Consider the following 19,941-nt stretch of genomic DNA (forward strand, 5'->3'; position numbering starts at 1 on the left):
CAGCCCAGCGGTTTAGCCGTGACAGAGTGACAGACTGATTTTCGCATTTTAGTTTGGATGAGTTAACAATATGGCACTGATAATAAATAAGACACAAAAAAAATACATTCATCATCTTTCTTTCTATATGTATATGAGGTAGGTATAGGAGGGTGAATTCCACGAGCGTTTTGAACGCCGCCGCCGGGGGCTGTCATTAGTGTTTATTAAATTTTGCCATACACAGTAATCAATGTAATTATCCTATTTTATAAATAAGTAAAGTACTGGTACAATGTTAATTTTATAAATGTTTGATCGAAAAAAGAAAAAGATTCTATATTTAAAAAAAGCTTTTAAAAATGTGCGACACTAATGAAACGCTAAACGCCGCGTTCAAACAGTCGTTAAATTCACCCAGGAATTGTTTACAAGATCTCCATCTGTCGCAGATAGTGTTAGCAAGTAGGTAGATACAGTTTCATTTTCTTTCTAGATGTTACAGAATTCCTCTCAATAATTGGGTCCAGAAGACTTCAAACGCGTAGCAGAAACGATCATGGGTTTTAAAATTAGATGTGTCACTTCACTGCGCTATTTATACCATTCGAAGCGCGGTGAAAACTCTATTCAACAGTGTGGAAAGTAGGTTAGATTACAACAATAGCGATAACAGTTTGATAAGCTGATTAGCGACTGAGTCAAAACATTGGCCGTATGAATTCGTCAATGATAACGCACCCTGTTCTTTAGTAAAAGACGATAAGTAGGTATGTCCATCTGATAAATGTTTAATTTTGTGCCGTGGTTACGTTGCATCACTTTGCCTGGGAGTTCGCTCACACAAAACATTCTCTGTGCCGGAACGGTGGACCGCTCGCAAGCGCTCCTTTGTTTCCGAGACGAGTTTTTTTAACAAGACCTTTGTCATGTGAAGCTGAACTCGAAAATGGCCATTTCGACCAACTGCTGGAAGTACCTCGTGCTAACTTTCAATATTCTGTTCGCAGTGAGTATAATTTTTCGTTAATTGTGTCTGTAAATCCGATTATTTCTGTCCAGCGTCGTCGGTTTGTTGTCATAACAACTTCAACAAAACATTCAACTCTGCTTCAGTCGCTATTAAATCTGACATGTGTTGTGGTTTTTTAGTAAAAATATAGTTAACACGTATTAATATAATTTTTAATTACTTTAACAGCTTTAATAGATTTTCTAATGAGTGCATTGAACGTTCAATTAATTAAATGGTGCCGAGTTTAATTAGTCACAAATTAGCGGATTAGTGGCGCTAGTGTAGTTTAGAGTTAGGTGTTTTCTTAGAAAAGACAGATCAGACTCAATAAGAAAAAAGCCAGACGTCCATTTTTATTTTGTAGGATAATATTGTGAGTTTTCTTTTTAATTCCGCATTTTCCCGCCAGATGTCAGCAGTGGTACTGTTTGGCGCGAGCGGGTTTCTGCTGTACCGCCTCTTCGTGTACCGGCATTTCATTGGGGTGAATGTGGAATACCCAGCCATTCTGTTGCTGATGATGGCTATCATTTCGTGTTCAATAGCTTGGATCGGGTGGAGGACGGCCAGGTCTATGCATCAGATTCATGTGATCATAGTAAGTACTACAGCGTCAAAGCGTCAAACTTAAGTGAAACATTAAAAATATATGACCTCATACATAACAGAGCAGGATATTGTAACAAGTTCTGAATGCTTGACCTTGTCGATTCCTAAATGTTTAGTCACAGAATCACTGGAAATGCTGAACTGAATAACGCGTTCGTTTACCTCAAATTGTTTTTCAGTTTTTTATCTAACAATAACAGTTTAATTTATGACTAGATGCGTCCCCGGTTTTGTTTCTGTGAGAACGAAGTATCGGGATCAAAAATATCCAATGCCACTCCGGATTAATGTAGTTTCCTACTGGTGATAGAATTTTGAAAATCGGTTAATTAGTTCAAATTAGTAAAAATGATCTGTATAATAATATTATTTAGATTTTTTAAAATGATCTCGTGTTTAAATTGATGGGGTCGATAAAAACTTATTTTTGCGAGTTGATTGAATGATACACATATGTAATCCTTCTTAAGATTTCTTATTCTTCATAGGCGTATTGCTCATGGCTGAGGGTCGTGGTCATTACGTGGAATGAAATACACACAACAACTTTCTTGGCATTATTAATGGAGTATGGTTTGCCTTCTTTGCACTGGTTGATTATTATTAACTTGTGTGTGAAATGCACACACAAGTTATACATACAAGTTAATAATAATCAACCAGTGTGCAGGTTTCCTAACGATGTTTTCCTTCACCGGAAGCAACTGGTGGTCTGTGAAAACTACTATACAAATGTGGCACGATGAGGATTCGAACCTAAGACTTTTCTTAGGGCGGGCACGCCCGCCTGTGGAGCGTCTTAACCATTACACCACCACAACTTCTCTTAAGATTTGCCATAATGAAATGTCCATCTATCTCTTTCCAGACTGGAATTTTAATAGTTCTCGTAGTGGTCATAGAGTTCTCCTGCTTTGTGTGGGCCATGGTCGTGTGGGACAATATCGAGATCGACATCATCAGCACCATGACCGGCTACTTCAAGCTGACCACCGAGCTGAAGGACCCGAGCTCGGCCGACGCGATCCGATGGGACAGACTGCACGTCAGGGTATGTATATGAATGAAAAGTTATTACTATAATAATTGAAAATCAATTGCCAAGAATAATGATAAATCCAGATTTTGTAATCTAAGATCCAGAGCAACGTCGGAAAGGTCGTAAATTCACAGTCGAATCTTATTTTTTTACGGTGCCATTATGCACCGATGCGCGGGCGCATTGGTGCATCACATTCACTGACCGTGTAAATGTGAGGATGAGAAACAAAGGAGAGAAATCCAGAAAAAAATTAAGAGGTATTTGTAAAGTGGGATATTTAAGTGTTCAAGCTAGCTATCATTAAAAATGGCCGATTCCAGCAGAATCCAAACGGCCGTTATTGTACCCGTTTTACCTTTGAATAGGACGATAGACTACAAAACACTGTGTTCGTTACACTTAATAAAACCCTTTTAAATCTATTCAACTATTGACAAATTTTAACAAAAATATATTGATTTTCAGTTCGAATGCTGTGGCTTGAGCGGTCCAACAGACTTCAGCTCCATGGGTCAAGTCCCGTTCTCCTGCTGCGGCCAGGGTGCCATGGACGCTCTGCACAAGCCGTACGCCTCAGATTGCGCGGCCCTGTTCCAGCGTGGGTGCGGGAAACCGCTACACGAGTACGCAAGAGAACAGCTGTTGTTGATCTCCATGACTGCACTGACTGCTTCTATACTGCAGGTTAGTCAATGAATGAACTCTTCAAGTACGTACTGTACCGCGAAATAGAAAAGAATATGATGCCGCGACGTCCGGTCGTGATTTTACAAGCTGCCGTCTGCCTGAGTTGCATCCTTTTTGGGCTTTGGCTATTGTTGCCTATTTCATGTCAAGTCCTTTACTCGCCTCGTACGACATCCACAGGAGATTATGGAGTGGTCCTATTCCTGAACCTCACACCTAAAGTCCATCCAGTTTCTAATTAATATGCTATTCATGATCTCATTTTCTCCTTGGCTCGTCAACATCACGACTTACTATGTCATTATCAACTCCCAATAGGGTAGCGACCTCCATTTTCCATTGTCCGTGTGTTTGGCACGCTCACTACGTATTAATTAACAACCGGCTATACATTGTCGTGATACCGTTTGCCGAACCTTGGCGGAATCAGCATACATTGGTGGTTTTTCATTACGGTAAATAAAAACTCTAATAAAAAGTACGCAATGTTCGTGTATTCGCGGTGGATCTGTCTGAGTTCAGCGATACTGTGTAGCCGGCGTGAGACTTATGATGATAGGTCTGGTTTTACATGTGACATCATTGGGGACTGTCCTACATATTAATTGAACTAATGATAACCCAATGCTCAAGAACGCTCAATTAATTACATTTGGAACAAGTTATTTTTATAAACTGACAGCTAGCGTTCAACTAGGGATGCAGACGAGAGTCTCCGTCACTCAGCGGCTGGGGAAGAAACCAGGAAAACGCTCGGATGAGAGAAAGAGAGAGTTTGCGTTGAAAACATCACCAATATTTTCAGTTGCAGACTAGCATATTTAGCGGCGGTGGTCAAGTGGTCATGTCCATCCGTTCTATGACCGAAAGGTCCCACGTTGGAATCTACTACCATACGAATCTCACTCATGTATTTTTATTTTCATAGACCGCCAATTGCTTTTGGTGAAGGTAAATATCGTGAGGAAACCTACTGGATAACAGTTTAAGTTCATTGGTGTGTATGCGAATGCCTGCCACTGGACTCGGTAGGTAGTCGTATAGGTCATGTCAAATGCCTTTAGGCGACTTGAATGAAATCTGACACCAGTGTTGGCAGTTAGCACATAGATTAGTTATGTTACTTACGTCTCATTCCGAAAATAAATCGTTTTTCACCAAATTAGAGCGGCGTGTTAGCAACGCGCGGCTCCCATTAGAGCAATAGACTTTAATAACCACATATTCACCTTTAGCATGACGTCTATTTTTAAAGTCCACTCATCGCTGAGATGAAATACTTTGGTAATAAGTGGATGGGATACGTTCGCCATTGCTTATAAGTATTTTATTATGTGCAAACAAACAAACACGTTGCGTATCTTAGGAATTTTGGAAAAAAGTGTATATTCTCATAAAACTTACGGCATATTCCGCGTCGCGCCCCAAATCACACTTGAGTGATCCGCATATAATGATGTGATCCGATCGGCGGATTCGGTATAAATATAAATATGTTAGGACAAATCACACAGATTGAGCTAGGCACAAAGTAAGTTCGAGTTATGGGATACTAACTCAACGATACTATATTTTATAACAAATACATATATATAAACATCCAAGACCCGGGCGAAAAGATCATTTTTCACCACCGACCGGGCATCGAACCCGGGACCTTTCGGTTCAGTGGCATGAACTTTACCACTGCGCTACCGAGGTCGTCGTATACATTGCCGGTTTTTCATTGCGGCCAATTAAAGCACTCATACTAACTACGCAATGTTCACGCATTCGCGTCGGCATGTGTCTGAGTTCCGCGGCAGTGTGGAGCTGGCATAACAAAACACAAGCACACTTTCGTATTCAAACAATATTTGTAAGGATAACTTTCACCAAATCGCAAAGCACACACCACTTAGATTTCCTAACCATCTAATCAAAGCCTCGTCTTTCATTGCGATTGTTCACTAGCAGAGTTCTGGCTTGGCTAGCGTAGGTTTGTTTGTATTACTTTCTATGTTGCATAACTCATTGTTTGCATTAACCAATTTGGTATTTCAAACGATCGATATGGCAAAGAGCAGGGTGAAACAATTTAACAATAAGGATTTTTCTATACAAGGGTTTTGTAGCCAACAGGTAAAACGGGACCCTATTTTTAAGATTACGCTTTTCGTCCATATGTCTGTTGGTCAGAGTGATACAGTGATAATTAGGCAGTCTAAATTTTCACAGATGATCGTATTTCTATTGCCGCTATAATAACAAATACTAAAAATAACAGAATACACTTGGCCGGTTTTATATGCTTTGGAATTTTTTAACCTACTTTTTTATACAAATGTCCCGCTCCCCTGGATCTCGTACGAGGCGACTAAGGGACACAAGGCTTTGGTAGCTGATAGAGAACAATAGGAGAAAATTCCTAAGAAGGTTTGACACGAGGTTGTAAAAATACAATTTATACCGCGGCGTTATAGTCCCGGATGAGCCCTGGAACACGCTAGGTAGGATGAGACCCTATATTTTATTGTATACCCAGGTACCAAGTGCCAATGAGTACCTACAAACAATGACCTTCCATCGATGACATAATATCTCCCGGTCCTACGCCCCCAGCGTCCTATATTTTAATTACGACACGCCATGGCCCGACTTTCTGTCGCCATTGCTATCAATATTTATATGTTTTCGTACGATATTCCTTGAAGACTTGCCCACTCATTCATTAAAAAAAGTTGAAGCACTATATTTGTCATTGACAGAACGAGACAAAAAATACTTTAGCTGAAATTATATTAACTTTTTTATGAATGAGAGTTGGTCTCTAACCTAGTAGTCTAAATATAATTTACCTACTTATTAAGCACGTGCACCAAATATAATCCTGTAATTAGATTTTGCGTGAAGCAAGCATGTTAATTTTAATCCCTTTCGATCGTAGACTAAAGAATAAACTTATAACTTCATGATTTTGTATAACGTTATGTAAAACCATTATTTCTCATATAATCTTGCTTGATACAGAAATTTTAATACAATTGAAGTAATTAGAACACTGTGAAGGAAGCTAGTTTAGTAAGATATTTGATCAGACTGACTCTATTGATAGATATTTCGTTGTCTGTATTTCTGTCTACAATGCGACCATTGGAGATCCGAGGTATTTATGTAATATGTTTAACAATTTATATAAAAAGTAAACTAGGTACTTAGGTTATTTGTTGTTAAGTACAATTGAACCTATAGCCCTTGCTTCTCCATGCCAATTAGGTATGTAGGTACACCGTCTGTGCGATCATCAATAATTTTAAGAGGTTCTTGTTGATGGAGTATTTTGTAACATCTTTGCGATATAGATATCGTAATTATTTTTCGAAAAAAATGTAGGTACTCTCCATATATGACACTTCTGTAATATACAGCATTACGTAAACAAAGTAATTGAATTAGTATGTATTTCCATATATGTATGACCGCCCACTATTGTTATTGAGTACCTACCTCAATAACATAATATGCTAGTACTGTTGCGATGTTCTAGAAAAAAGGCCTTGAAAAAATAAAATAACATCTTTTTAATTTTAGCCAATAAATTTTCATTACCTGTAATTTTGGGTTATTATTTAATTATTGAAGGTATGGGATTCAGACTTAGGAAAATATCAAAGAAAATATGAATACTTAGATTGGTTTAGCACTGACTCAGTTTCAGCTAATCTATGACAATATAGAAAAAAACTTTATTTGAATGGAAACTATTTATCACTTACCTAAAAACGGTGTCAATCAATAATACCCTATTTATATTCATTTCATCGGCTTCTCGAAACAAAACGTCTCGCCTTCCTCAAGCCTTCACCTTGACTGGTGAATTATCCTCGGTTTCCTGGACTTCTACAAGGTTAGCCCAGACCACGCAGCTTTAGATATGATTAAAATTCAAGTCACTAACAAATTTATGCATTTTAAGTGATTTGTACAAATACTAGATCATAAAACAATTTACTCTACAATGTACCTATCTCATGGACTACAGAGATAGGTATTTTGTATTGCTGCAGTTGCAACACACCTTTGTAATGTGTGCTCTTGGTTTTTTGCTATTTCTTTGTATAACTGTGTTCGGATGTATTGTGTTTAGTGTTATCTTTACAAATACACTTTATATCTATCTATCTATCTGTCTACATGTTCAATATACCGTCTATACCTAAGCTACTTGTATATTACAATAAATATATTTGACATGATTTTTCAAAGTCGTAATTTAAGTTAAAATTAAACACACAAAAAGAACAATGCAGTTTGATCAAGAATGCAGAACGCAAATCTATAAACATCAGCTAATGCTAAAATGATAGTAATTATTAAAATAAGTTCTATACAGGCACGACCTCGGTCTGTTTTCTGTTGATTGTGATGTCATTTGTAGAGTGGAGCAATAAAATCATTGTACTGTAACCACAGCAATGGCAATATGCAAAAGGGTAAGAAAAAAGTGGCCGTGATTGTAATATTATTCAACTTCAAGCAACAACACGCAACAATCACTGAGGTTCTATTCGCATTATGTTTTTATTAAATTTAATGATCTTGCTAGAACGTTATTTAATAACCTTTGCGAGTGTCAATGGAAAAAGCCACGTATGCTTGTAACATTTGGAGAAGTGTCAAATGAATCAATTGATTTTCTTTCTTCTTCCTTTCCGTCGGCAACTTTAACATCATCTTCTATTTTAATATCAATTCAGTGAAGCTCTCATTTATAATCTGGATCATTCATCCCATCCCCATTTTTAATTTCTGATTCCTGATTCAACCTCAATAATATTGCTCTCCTTGTGACGTGCCCAACGACTATTCTATGCGATTCTAATACCTACAGCTCAAGTGTTTCGTGATATTTCAAACTATACACGAATGACATAATAGGACCGTGTGACATTGAGTTCAGAGATCGTAACACAAAAATTGGCCTGTGGGGAACAGAGGATGCTCCTAATCAGTCATTAACTATATCCCATCCAGTCGCAGGCGTAGACTGTATCTATACTTATCTAGCCTTATAGCATCGATAGGGATAACAACAGTAATATAATCACGGACATTAAATTACAAATATGTATCCAAAACGGCATATGTATTTGAGGCGCTAATTTGGCTAAGTTCCTATAAATTATTTGCGAACTGTCAAATGCAAATGTCTTACATATCAAAATGGGCAGGATTATAAATTATAACTCAGATGGCGTAATACTAGTTATTGGACAATTAACAACACGTTAATCTATCAATATTTATTGCAAATTCACCTTTATTACCATAGTGGTCGATGCAGAGTAAACAGTCATGGAGTTGATGGTACGGAGGAAGCAGTTATTTACAAAATTCTAATGTGTTACACAGGATAATGTTACATTCTGATGTAACGACAGTTATAATGTATGTTCGATGTTTCTCTAATGGTATGTTATGTAACAATTACACTAGTTTTATTCCTATCGTATGTTTATCGATCTTTTGTGTGATATTAGCCGATTTATCTTCAGCATCATTTAAATATTTCTAAATTGATGAAAAATTTATGTTTAAATAAGTATGTTTCTATGAATAATTATAGACCATTGATATTTTTTATGGCTTGGCTATAATTACTTTGCTTTGTCAATATTGTCATGCTATATTCATACAATGGAATTGCGTTCAACATGCATTAAGAGTAAAAATACTTGGTTATTTATGTTCTGTAGACTGCAATTCTATTGATAACAGCCTAGTTGTTTGTCGTTCATAATGTCGATATAAAGTAACACGAATAAATATAGGTAGTTACGTATATCTAAAATGTGTGAAACAAAAATTTTACCCATTTGACATTGACAACACATCACTGACAAAATGTTAATTGGGATTTGTAAAAGGTCGAAATCTTTGCCAAATTAATGGCTTTAGGTCGTGATTCATTATAATTTTCGGCAGTATATTCGAAAATTATAAAAAAAAATCGAGTGTTCTCCAGGGCAGCGTACTGGGGCCATCACAAATTTGGTAAAACTTATACAAACCACTTTATTTATTTTAATTATTTATATTTAAATATACGAAAAAGTTACTTAAGTGGTGCAACCATTAAATACGAGATATTTATGTGTGTCGACTGTCGAAATTTACATACGAATGCAATTATTTAAACATATAATTATAATAATAACAACCATAGCAATTACCAACAAGCAATTCTACAATTTGTCCTCTAAATTTCAGGACAAGCGAAGTAATTACAACGTCACAGATCTTATCACTATATACACAAGGATTAGCGTACCAGGGCTAGAACTAGGAAGTCATAATGAGTCACTTTAAAGAACAATGGGTGTTTACTGTTTAGTCGCATATAAATATTAAACCAAAGTTGAGGTGGTTCGCAGAGCGTTTCGACTGCTGCGGCGGCGCTGTCATTACGATCCGTCAATTTTCAATCATTCAATCATTTCCAAAATCAATCATTCATAAAATTGACATTACTACAGTTCAGGTTAATTTTTTATAAAGTCAGAAAAACTAATTCATGTCTTTGTTAAAATTTGAAAAATTGTGATGACAGCGCGACCGCAGCGGTTGAAATGCTCTGAGAAACACCAGTTCCGAAGATTACAAACAAACTTACACACAAGCTAACCAAATCAATTGCAAATTCATTGCAGAATCATAGAGATTCAGTCCAGGCCTGGCTAATCTGTTGTATTGCTCCTACTGATCTCCTGAATCTGTTGTATTGCTCATACTGATCTCCTGAATCTGTTGTCTTGCTCATACTGATCTCCTGAATAAAACACCTCAAGGAGGACAATCACAAGACTCTGGCTACTTACTATTCTAAATAAAGTAATTTGTCTGCAATTTCTATTAAAAAAGAAGAAGTATAGGACCACAATATATCCTTCTGTTGATGTCCTACGAAGGCGACTAAGAGATACACAGCTTTGGCAGGTGATAGTTACAATAGCATTCCAACAAGTCGAAATCGAAAGTCGAATGGTCAAAATTTTTGGATTATTTTTACGCTGATATCGGGACTCATGCAGAATCGCCCAAACTTATCCGAAAACATGCGGAGATGCTTGGTGCACGCACCAGAATATTCTGTATACAGAACAACTTATCTCTATCTCTATTCCTTGTCGTGTCCTTTTCAAGTTTAAGAATATAATTACACATCTTGGATAATAATTTTAAAATAACTTTTATAGGGGAATAAATTAGAAAACATTCGGTTAACTGCAAAATACTTTTGCAAAATACGCGTCTCTGTCTCTCTATATAGACGCGATAACCTCAAAAACTACAGGACAGATTTTTATACGGTTTTCATCAAAAGATAAAGTAATTCCTGAAGAAGGTATTATTTATTACCTACATATTAAGATACATAGAAGATATTATTTATTACCTATGGTTTTACCGGAGCGACGCCGGGAGGGGCCGCTAGTAGTAGTCCAATGGGGGCTAAAGAAATGTATTTTGTACAAATTGGCCGACACCACTTACGTCATATGATTGCTCTGCTCTTAAGAAACCTGTAAACACATTTAGAGCATGAATAATAGCGATCACACAATAACACATTTATGAGCAAAGTATGATAATTAAAATACAGATGTCGTCATTGTGATTCATTGAGAGGAAGAAATCATAAAATTCTGGATAATAATATTACGCACCGATTACCACCATTCTACAATCAGCCGCTCCAGTTTATCAGAAATCTCAATTCATTTCATTACAAGCAGCCTACCCCGGCTTTGCAAGGGTGCAATATTATGCATGTTATATACATAAAAACCTTGCTCTTTAATCACTCTCATCAATCTTTTAAAAAACCCCGCATCAATATCCGTTGACTAGTTTTACAGATCTAAGCATACATAGGGGCAAAAGACAGCGGGAAACTATTGTTTTATACTAATGTAATGATAATGATTATAGCTTGTTTCACTATTTAATTATCAACATTCTATGACTACGTTATTCTGTATAGGCGCTATATCTTGACTAAAATTCAAAGCTAGATTTTCTTATTAGTTAACCCTTTTTCGGTCTTCTTTTCCATACTTCAACCTAAGTCTTCTTATCTCTTCTACGTATAGTGAGTTTTTGTGTTAGATACCGCAACACACACTTCCTATTTTATGTTTCTTTGTCACTATTTCTTCTTTATTTTTTGTATCTAGAATATGTTTTGTTGCCTTTTAGAAATAACATATACTAATATAAGCTATTCTGCAATTTGGAACGCAAACATCGTATACGAATAATGTATTAGTGAAATCAAATATTTCCCGATATTACGACTATCAGAATCTACATTTTGCGTAATTTGTAATCGTAAATAGGAAGCGTGCGCCTATTTTTTTGATATGAGGAAGCCCAACGGCAGGAAAACCTATATCAAGGATTACTGTTTTACGTATTAAAATATATAAGTACGACGTTGACGTCAAGTAGGTGGCCGGTTGTAAACTTACGCTGAATCATCAAAATTTTAAGATTTATTTTTACGCTGAACCCGGGATTCGCGGCATCACAGCCCCTGGTGCAACCGAGATTTTAAATCAGCTCGCATTGCACGCAGCTTAACATTCTATGTTTGTAGCGATTGTAGGTACTCGTATTTTATCGCGTCTCGCAAAAATCTTCTAAAGAAACAAATATTAATCGATTCTATTAGTTTGGATATATTATTCAGTAATAGTATGTCCATTCTGTTTCTGCACCATTCGAATATCATGCGGGCTGAGCTGTACTAGTTCACCTTGGCGGTTTTGCATCACGCTCACGGCATAGCAAAATCGCAACCGTGTCGTCACGTCACTCATTAGGTTTTTGTTAAATCCAGCCATGACTCACATCTTTGCATTGTGTACAAGTGTTAGGAACAAGTATTTTACGTTGACGTATGTAATGAGAAAACACGCTAGGACTTAACATATCTAGTAGAAACTACAAAAGCCGATCTAGTGTTAACTCGCACCAGATCGGCTTTTGTAGTTTCTACTAAATTTATTTCTACTACTCGCGTGAAGCCTTTTTATTTGATTTGTGAGACAATAATGTTTGCAAAACTTTTTTTTTAACTCCTTGATTTAGGTACCCCCCGAAAATCAACCTTAATATTTATTTATCCTACTATGCACTTACTGTGTTTGGGTCATAGAATTTCACCATCTTATCAAATCATGAGCAAGTTGGCTGTGACAGACGGACGGACAGACAGACACACGAATGACACCCTTATATGGAATAACGGTTCAGCTTTTTTGTTTTGTGTACGGAACCTTATAAATAGGAGAAAATAATCACGAAAAATAACAATTCAGATAAAAATTGTATCAGTGTTAACATAATGATAAAAAATAATTGATTTCCCTGTTTTCTTGGATAGAAATTTTTACCCAAGGAAACAGGGCAATCAAGGTACGGAGAAGAATATTGTGATAAATTATTGCACATATGTATATATTTTTTTGTAATTTCGTGCAATAAAGTTTTAAATAAACAAACTAGCACCAGAAAATGCTAATGATGTCACCGAATATTATACAGATTTAAGACTTCTTTGTTGTCAAGTAGGTTGTAAGCTCAACGCCCTCCAGTTGGTCTCATAAAGGGCACTTACAAATTAGCTAACTGTAATAGACTGCTACTTGCATGAGTCAGTACTTAAAAACCTTTGACACAGTAATATGACCACTTCATTAGCACACAAGCCGACCGCGTAAGCGAGAACACTGGCCTCTTTCAGCCAGTTAGCGATAAGACAATCTGAACAAACACGAATTACCGGCTTTTGTACTACAAACCTCTAAATATATTAGTATGGCGTGTATTATAGCAAAGATTATAGTTAAATCGTTAGGTAAAAATTTATTTAGAGCTACTTGTTGAATTAATGTTGTTGACACAACAAATTCAAATTTCTTTATTCAATATAGGATGATATAAATCACTTATTGACGTCAAAAAAATTACTTAAACTAAGTCTACTCCGACTTCCAAAGCGCAGGTGAAGAAGAAGCGGCGCAACAAACTTCACCGCGGCCTTTTCTCCGTACACGTCAATTAACAAATGTAGGTCTTATACATACAATTTTGCCAAATTTTTACCGTGCAGATGGCGAGTTACGAAATACCGATAGGTACCTAATGGAAGTAAGATTAATGAATCACTTTTTCATATACTTAATTATGTTATGACATATTATGATTACATACAGGGATTACATCCCTACTACATTACGGTTCTATCTTACTGCGACAGATACATAATTATTTCTCAAGAAATTATTAAGCGCTGTTCGAGTCGAATTTAAAAAAAATGGTGAAATTGTAGTATGAGATAGAACGACGCAAAATTTGCGTGCAGGGCGTAGGAAATCTATAGACCAACCGGGTCAGTCCCGAAGATCCGCAGATGCTATGAATGTTTTAGGGATTGTATTGTGCAGTAAAAGAACCCTGCCTTAGTTATGAACTTTTCACTGTTCATATGTGTTCACCTGTGATAAATATCATAACTGTGATATACATGTATGTATTAAAATATATATATATATATTGTGTGTCAATTTTCAATAATTTTATTGGAAATAATGATGTAAATTCGTCCTCCTAATTTTTAATATATGTATAAGACCTATATTTGGTAATTGACGTCCTTGGAGAAAAGGCTGCGGTGAAGTTTGTTGCGCCGCTTCTTCTTCACCTGCGGTTTGGATGCCGGCAGTAGACTTAGTTTATGTAATTTTTTTGACGTCAATAAGTGATGTATATCATCCTAAATTGAATAAAGAATTTTAAATTTGAATACGTAGAGGAATTCCGTGAAGTGTGAGCCTTTTCAGCCAAACAAGAGTTTGGCTGAAAAGTCTCACATACTTGGCTGCAAAGGTAGTCGAGTCGAGAAGTCGAGTTTCAAGAACTGTCAACTAAATACAACAATGCTCCTTTGTTTTTGACATTCTTGTGCTGTGACGTCACAAGTCGTACTTGTGTCAGACGCTCAATGAACTGATTGAGTGGTTGTTGATGTCTATACACTCTTAATTCTTAGTTATAAATAACTTGCTCTGTTTGTTTAGCTTAGATGATGCCGATGCTGTTCCGCCATTTCGGACCATTGACTATTAAATTAAAACAGCTCTGTTTTTTCAAAGAATTTTGGGATATCGTGAAGTTTTCCGTTAAAATACAACACAAACACGATTGTGTGTTTATTGATGACTTTTGGCCCGTCCCGGCTTCGCTCTGATAAAACCATAATAAATTATGGTTTATTTATTATATAAAAACGACATCAAAAGCGCGTACCTATACTAGTTTTAAAGATCTAAGCACATAAAGGACAGACATCGGGAAGTGACTTTGTTGACAGGAATATTCGCACGTTTTAGTGATTTAATATATTAATTGTAAAGGACACTGAGAGTTACTTGCACGCCTCATCTGTGTTCTAGTGGGAAAATAATGCGGTATACAAAAACAGAGAATGATGAATTTAACCTTCGTCAGTTTTTACCTTAGGGTTTAACTAATATTGTACAGATGACTAGACTATGTTTTTACGATGGTTTTTTTATCCATTGATGAAAGTGATCACTAAAGAGTTACCTTTATGAAGTCGTTAGCTTTAGTATGATTTTGCCATTCTATACTATTTTGTATATTCTATACGAGTTTGTATGTTTGAGGCGGGTAATCTCCGAAACTACCGAACCGATTTCAAAAATTCTTTCACCATTAGAAAGGTACATTATCCAAGATTGCTATAGGCTATATTTTATCTCAAAATTCCCACGGGCGCGAAGCCCCGGGCAACATCTAGTAGTGAATAAATTGAAGAAATAATATTTATCATTAAATAATTAAAAGTTAAAGTACCTAAGTAGTAATACATGTGCCCCTGATATCTTATCTTGTTTTAGACTGGAGTTAATTAGTTTTGTTACGTTCGTTAAAAACTTGACTGTGTTCAGATAAGTACATTACATACAACATATGTATTTTGTTTATAATCCTAACTAGTATTATAAATGCGAAAAAAAGTTTGTTAATTTGTTACCTCGTCACGCTTTATCTATTCAAGCAATATTCTTTATAGGTTACCTTTAGCATACCTACAGTTTGAAGTAGGGTATACCTTTCATCCCGCAAAAAATAACTGATCCCGTGGGAAATACAAGGGCACAGCCGCGGGTGAAAGCTAAGTTTTTATAAAACTACTAGGTACTACTACTAGCATTTTCTGACTAACTTGTGCTAAAAATTATAAATTTGACATTAAGAAGTAATCAATATTGTATTTCAATCTCGTACATACGAGTATGTCCGTGTTTAGTTAAGTAATATTATTAAGTAGTATCTAATAATCCTGCATATTCCATGGTGTATTCTCCATGGTGACCCATACCATTTTAGAACATAAAATCTCACAACCTCTACATGTTGGACCATGCAAGTCTCAAAGGACCGGGCTACGACCCGTGAAGGAATTCCTAGAGACAAATGCATTTTATATTAGTATGACATTGTTATATAAAGTTAATTAAGCCTGAACAATTACGGATAGAAATAGCGCTTTATGAGTGTCGCGCCAACAATTTACCAATTGACTGATACGAATAGTCGCTTTTTGTGTTGTGGTTGTGAGATCCATGATACGTACGTACTCTTTATTAGCGCCGGCCCCGTTGCTCTGTTGCGTCGGCGCAGTGCATTGTCGCACAGGCAATGGCGTATGTCGAATCTTCATATAATTTCTGCGTTGTCAGTAGACGGACGTCAATACAACGAAGGAAAATATCGCACTTTTATACTGATTCTTGACTATTTCGGCTGGGGCTAGATTGATCAAGAGGGCGTAAACATGTACAGGTACTGTTAATTGGTCTAACATTCTACCATGTATGTATGTTTGTAATGCGATAACTTTCGAACCGTTGTTGGACTGATTTTGATGAAATTTAAAAGGTATGTAGGATATGCCAATAGAATTTTTAAGTTTATGTGGCATCAAAATCGGTTAAGCCGTTTATTTATTATTATATTATATTATTTTATTTATATTTACAATTTTGTATAAATTTATTGTGTTCCCGAGGTTTAAGTTCGCGGCTAACAACTAGTTAAAGCATTTTAAGTGAGCTTTTCGAGTGAGATTTATGAATTTATCAAAATAATTTTGTTTGAACGAACTAATTTATGGATCTACTGACATGATTTGAATTTCCCGTGTTTTAGTCACACATTAGTAAAGCTGGATGGGCCCATCCAGCTTTACTAATCCGCCGAAGCATAGCCGCGTGGTGCAGATAGAAAAGAATTAGCTTTGCTATAAGTTGTTAGTCATCCGAATGTATAAAATAATAAAATAAAATTCTTTGTTACAGAGCACAGGAATATTCTGCACGTTCTTCCTTGCGCAAGCGATCAAGGAGCGACGACGAGCGTCCATCAGGAACTCCTCATCCCTGAGGGAAGCCACCTTCGCGGCTCCAGACGACTCCCTCCTCTCGCCCTCTGCGCCCGCTCCGACCTTGCCAAAGTATTAGCTTAAAACTTTAGGAAGATTATGTCGCAGCCACTTGCCGAAATTTGTGTCACAGTGGATTTTAAACTAGTGTTTAATTTTTTTAAATGATTCAACTGCAGAAATTTGTTCATAGAAAACTGAAAGGGCTAGCAATTGGCTGCGATAGATACAAGAATAAGACTGTTATGCCGGCTCCACACTGTCGTCGAACAATTCGTCGAACTTTGCCGGATACGGTATACATAGAAGGTTTTTCATTGCGGTAAATAAATGCACTCATACTAACTAAGCAATGTTGTTCATGCATTCGCGTCGTCGTGTCTGGGATCGGCTACAGTGTCGAGCTGGCATTATACCTCGTCTAATGAAATGACGTGCTCTGCTTTCTTAATAGACTACTAACGGCAAACGGTTCGCCGAACTTCGACGTACATTTCTGGTTTTTCCTTGCCATCAAAGTAGTTACAGTGTCGATGTACAGTAATTAGAAATCTATCTGTTCGGCGATAGAAAACTGTCCACTGTGGCGATAGTGTGTAGGGACTATAAAATGCCGAGACACGAGTATTTAATGGTTATGTCAGCAATTTATGCTACTATACATATACACGTAGCGTGAGATAATGCAGCACGTCGTTTCTGTTTTAGACATTTTATTTTCATGTCGTAGACACTAATCAATGCAAGATTGTTTTATTATTGAAAAACTATAGAAGATAATTACTAGAAATCAACATAGAAGCTAAAAGTCCTTTGAACTTCCACAAAACATTTGGTGACAATAATTAAGTATGTGATTTCCCACTTTTGGTTAGTTATTAGAAAATTTTTACCCATTTGTAATTGTAACATGGTTTCTGTAATTGAGCCATTACAAGCCTATTCAATATAGCGCTTATTTCTAACATGTATGTACACGTAATTACACACAAACCATTAGTCCAAGCCATAGATAAAAGAAATATATATCCAAGCATTTATATAATATTACGTACCTACTTAAGAATTAATTTTATACAATTTCAAACGGGCTTTTACAAAGTGACCTTACACAAAGCAGCCAATTATACAACGATTATACTATTATTATAAAACCATTTCATATTCAGTACCAAAACCGACCTCAGAGAAATAGCGGAATTACTTCAGGCTCAGTTGCATCAGTCTATTTTGACGTTAACTTTAACCTGCGCAGATACGCGAAGTACGCCATTTTGTCTAAACGGAGCGTGACCCCGGCGGTGCGCAGGTTAATGTTAACGTCAAAGATGACTGGTGCAACCCACCTAGACCTTAGATTAGACATCAATTAAATTGAAATTTTAACATAGTTAATGGCCACAGAACGTAGATTTATTCATTAATAATACTCAGTTTAATTGAGACAATTCTTGATTGCTGTCTGTTGTATTCATTCTGTCAGACATTATATCAATTTCTACGAGATCTGTGTCACAATTTCATGGAAAAAACATATATTTTTTTAAACGATTACATTCAAAGTTTTTTTAATATCCATATGGCCAGTTACAATTGCTATAGGTACAGTATAAAATTGAATTTAATCTTAGTACAAAACTGGTCATAGTGTGGCTAAGCCATATTGACCGACTAGCCATTGGCTCCATACAGGAAGTGAGGTCATTTACCATAATAACACCATGTATCGAGGGTGTCGAAGTTCTGAGTAAGCTGGACTAGATAAAGATAGCAAGAATCTATCGAAAAAATGAAGCATATGATTGAAATGGAGTGAACCAAGAAAACTAGAGTTTTAACTATCAAGAAATAATAACACTTTTTTATTAGAGAAAATTGAAAGTGTTGTAACACGTAAAATAATGGACTGAGTGCCCAGTTAATTTTTGAATATGAATTTTTGGGTTGTGCGCGGTTGTTTATTAGAAATTAAAGATTCAAGTATTTTGTAAGATTTTTATACAAGTGTAATTTATTTAGTAGGGTTAATGCCTGTCGTGTTCGTTTTATACTCAATTTTCATATTGTAATTAATTAGGTATTTTCAGAATGTGGACCAATTCAAAACAAAGTGTCTATGTTTTGGTGGGATATAAAATGTTAGTATTAATAATTTGTCACAAATTGAATTTTAATAAATAATGATTTATTCAAATTACACGGTGTTTTAATTTAAATTACGCTAATGCGGAAAGGCATTTCTATAGAAATAAGTACTTAGTACTCTTGTACTTAGTTATGATAAGTACTTAAAAATAAAATCGAACCTAAGTGCTAATCTTAAGACTTAGTTCAATGGATGATAAGATCATTTAGTTAGTTTGTAGCAGTGTTGTTTGTTGTTTAGTCAAAATTCTTGCATTCGTAGTAGATCGACAATAGGTAAGTCTATCTTATATCTCAGATCTCATAAGAATTTGTATAAGGTAGCCAAGTTACCATGTCGAAAACTTCGCAAATATTTATGATTCACGCAAAAAAAGTACAGTCAAATGGGTTGGAAAATTGCGAAGACCTTACAGTGCGGATACCATCAAGGTTGAATGTTTTTCTGCAGAGAAATCGTCTGTTGGTAAATACCGTAAACAGGAAAAGATTCGTTAAAAGTACTTATTTCCAACTTACGACATCCACTACTAAACTATAGCCAGCTGGATACGCAACACATTTACAAATGAATTCTCTTTTCCGAGGAGCCGCGACTCGGCCACCCACCAGTTTCACCCACCAGTGGGTCCACGGGAATTTTTGTTTACCCATGCACCCATTGCAATCGTATGAAACTGGAAAAATATATAGGTACCTACCTATATATAGAGCAGTGTGTCAAATGCTTTACTGGTGTTTGTGATTTTATTCAAGTCGCCATGACTTTTACGACTACCTAACGCGCCCAGCGGCAAGTAACCGCGTACACACTACTGAACTTAAATTGTTAACCAGTGTGCTGGTTTCCTCACGACGTTTTCCTTCACCAAGTATGTATTTATTATTAATGATTAGTAGCATTTTAGGTAGGATCCTGGGTTACGTTGCTCAAGGGCTGAGGAAGTAATC

At 36.2% G+C, this 19,941-nt stretch overlaps 1 protein-coding gene across 1 annotated transcript; it reads left to right on the forward strand.

The window, feature by feature from the left end:
* Window positions 1-430: 430 nt before the first annotated feature.
* Window positions 431-19,042, forward strand: LOC128683118 (23 kDa integral membrane protein-like). Its single transcript, XM_053768382.1, has 5 exons — window positions 431-988; window positions 1,404-1,592; window positions 2,472-2,654; window positions 3,111-3,329; window positions 16,763-19,042. Exons 1-5 carry the CDS (start codon window positions 929-931, stop codon window positions 16,922-16,924), a joined length of 813 nt encoding a protein of 270 aa, XP_053624357.1. The 5' UTR covers window positions 431-928; the 3' UTR covers window positions 16,925-19,042.
* The last annotated feature ends 899 nt before the right edge of the window (window positions 19,043-19,941 follow it).

Source organism: Plodia interpunctella, chromosome 3 (genome assembly GCF_027563975.2).
Source record: "Plodia interpunctella isolate USDA-ARS_2022_Savannah chromosome 3, ilPloInte3.2, whole genome shotgun sequence".
Lineage (NCBI taxonomy): Eukaryota > Metazoa > Arthropoda > Insecta > Lepidoptera > Pyralidae > Plodia > Plodia interpunctella.

Bases quoted from the DNA above. Each gene is read 5' to 3' on its own strand.
- LOC128683118 (XM_053768382.1), top strand. From the start codon at position 929: ATGGCCATTTCGACCAACTGCTGGAAGTACCTCGTGCTAACTTTCAAT. The intron at 989-1,403 runs GTGAGTATAATT...TTTTCCCGCCAG, and splicing joins CTTTCAATATTCTGTTCGCA to ATGTCAGCAGTGGTACTGTT. The intron at 3,330-16,762 runs GTTAGTCAATGA...TCTTTGTTACAG, and splicing joins TGACTGCTTCTATACTGCAG to AGCACAGGAATATTCTGCAC.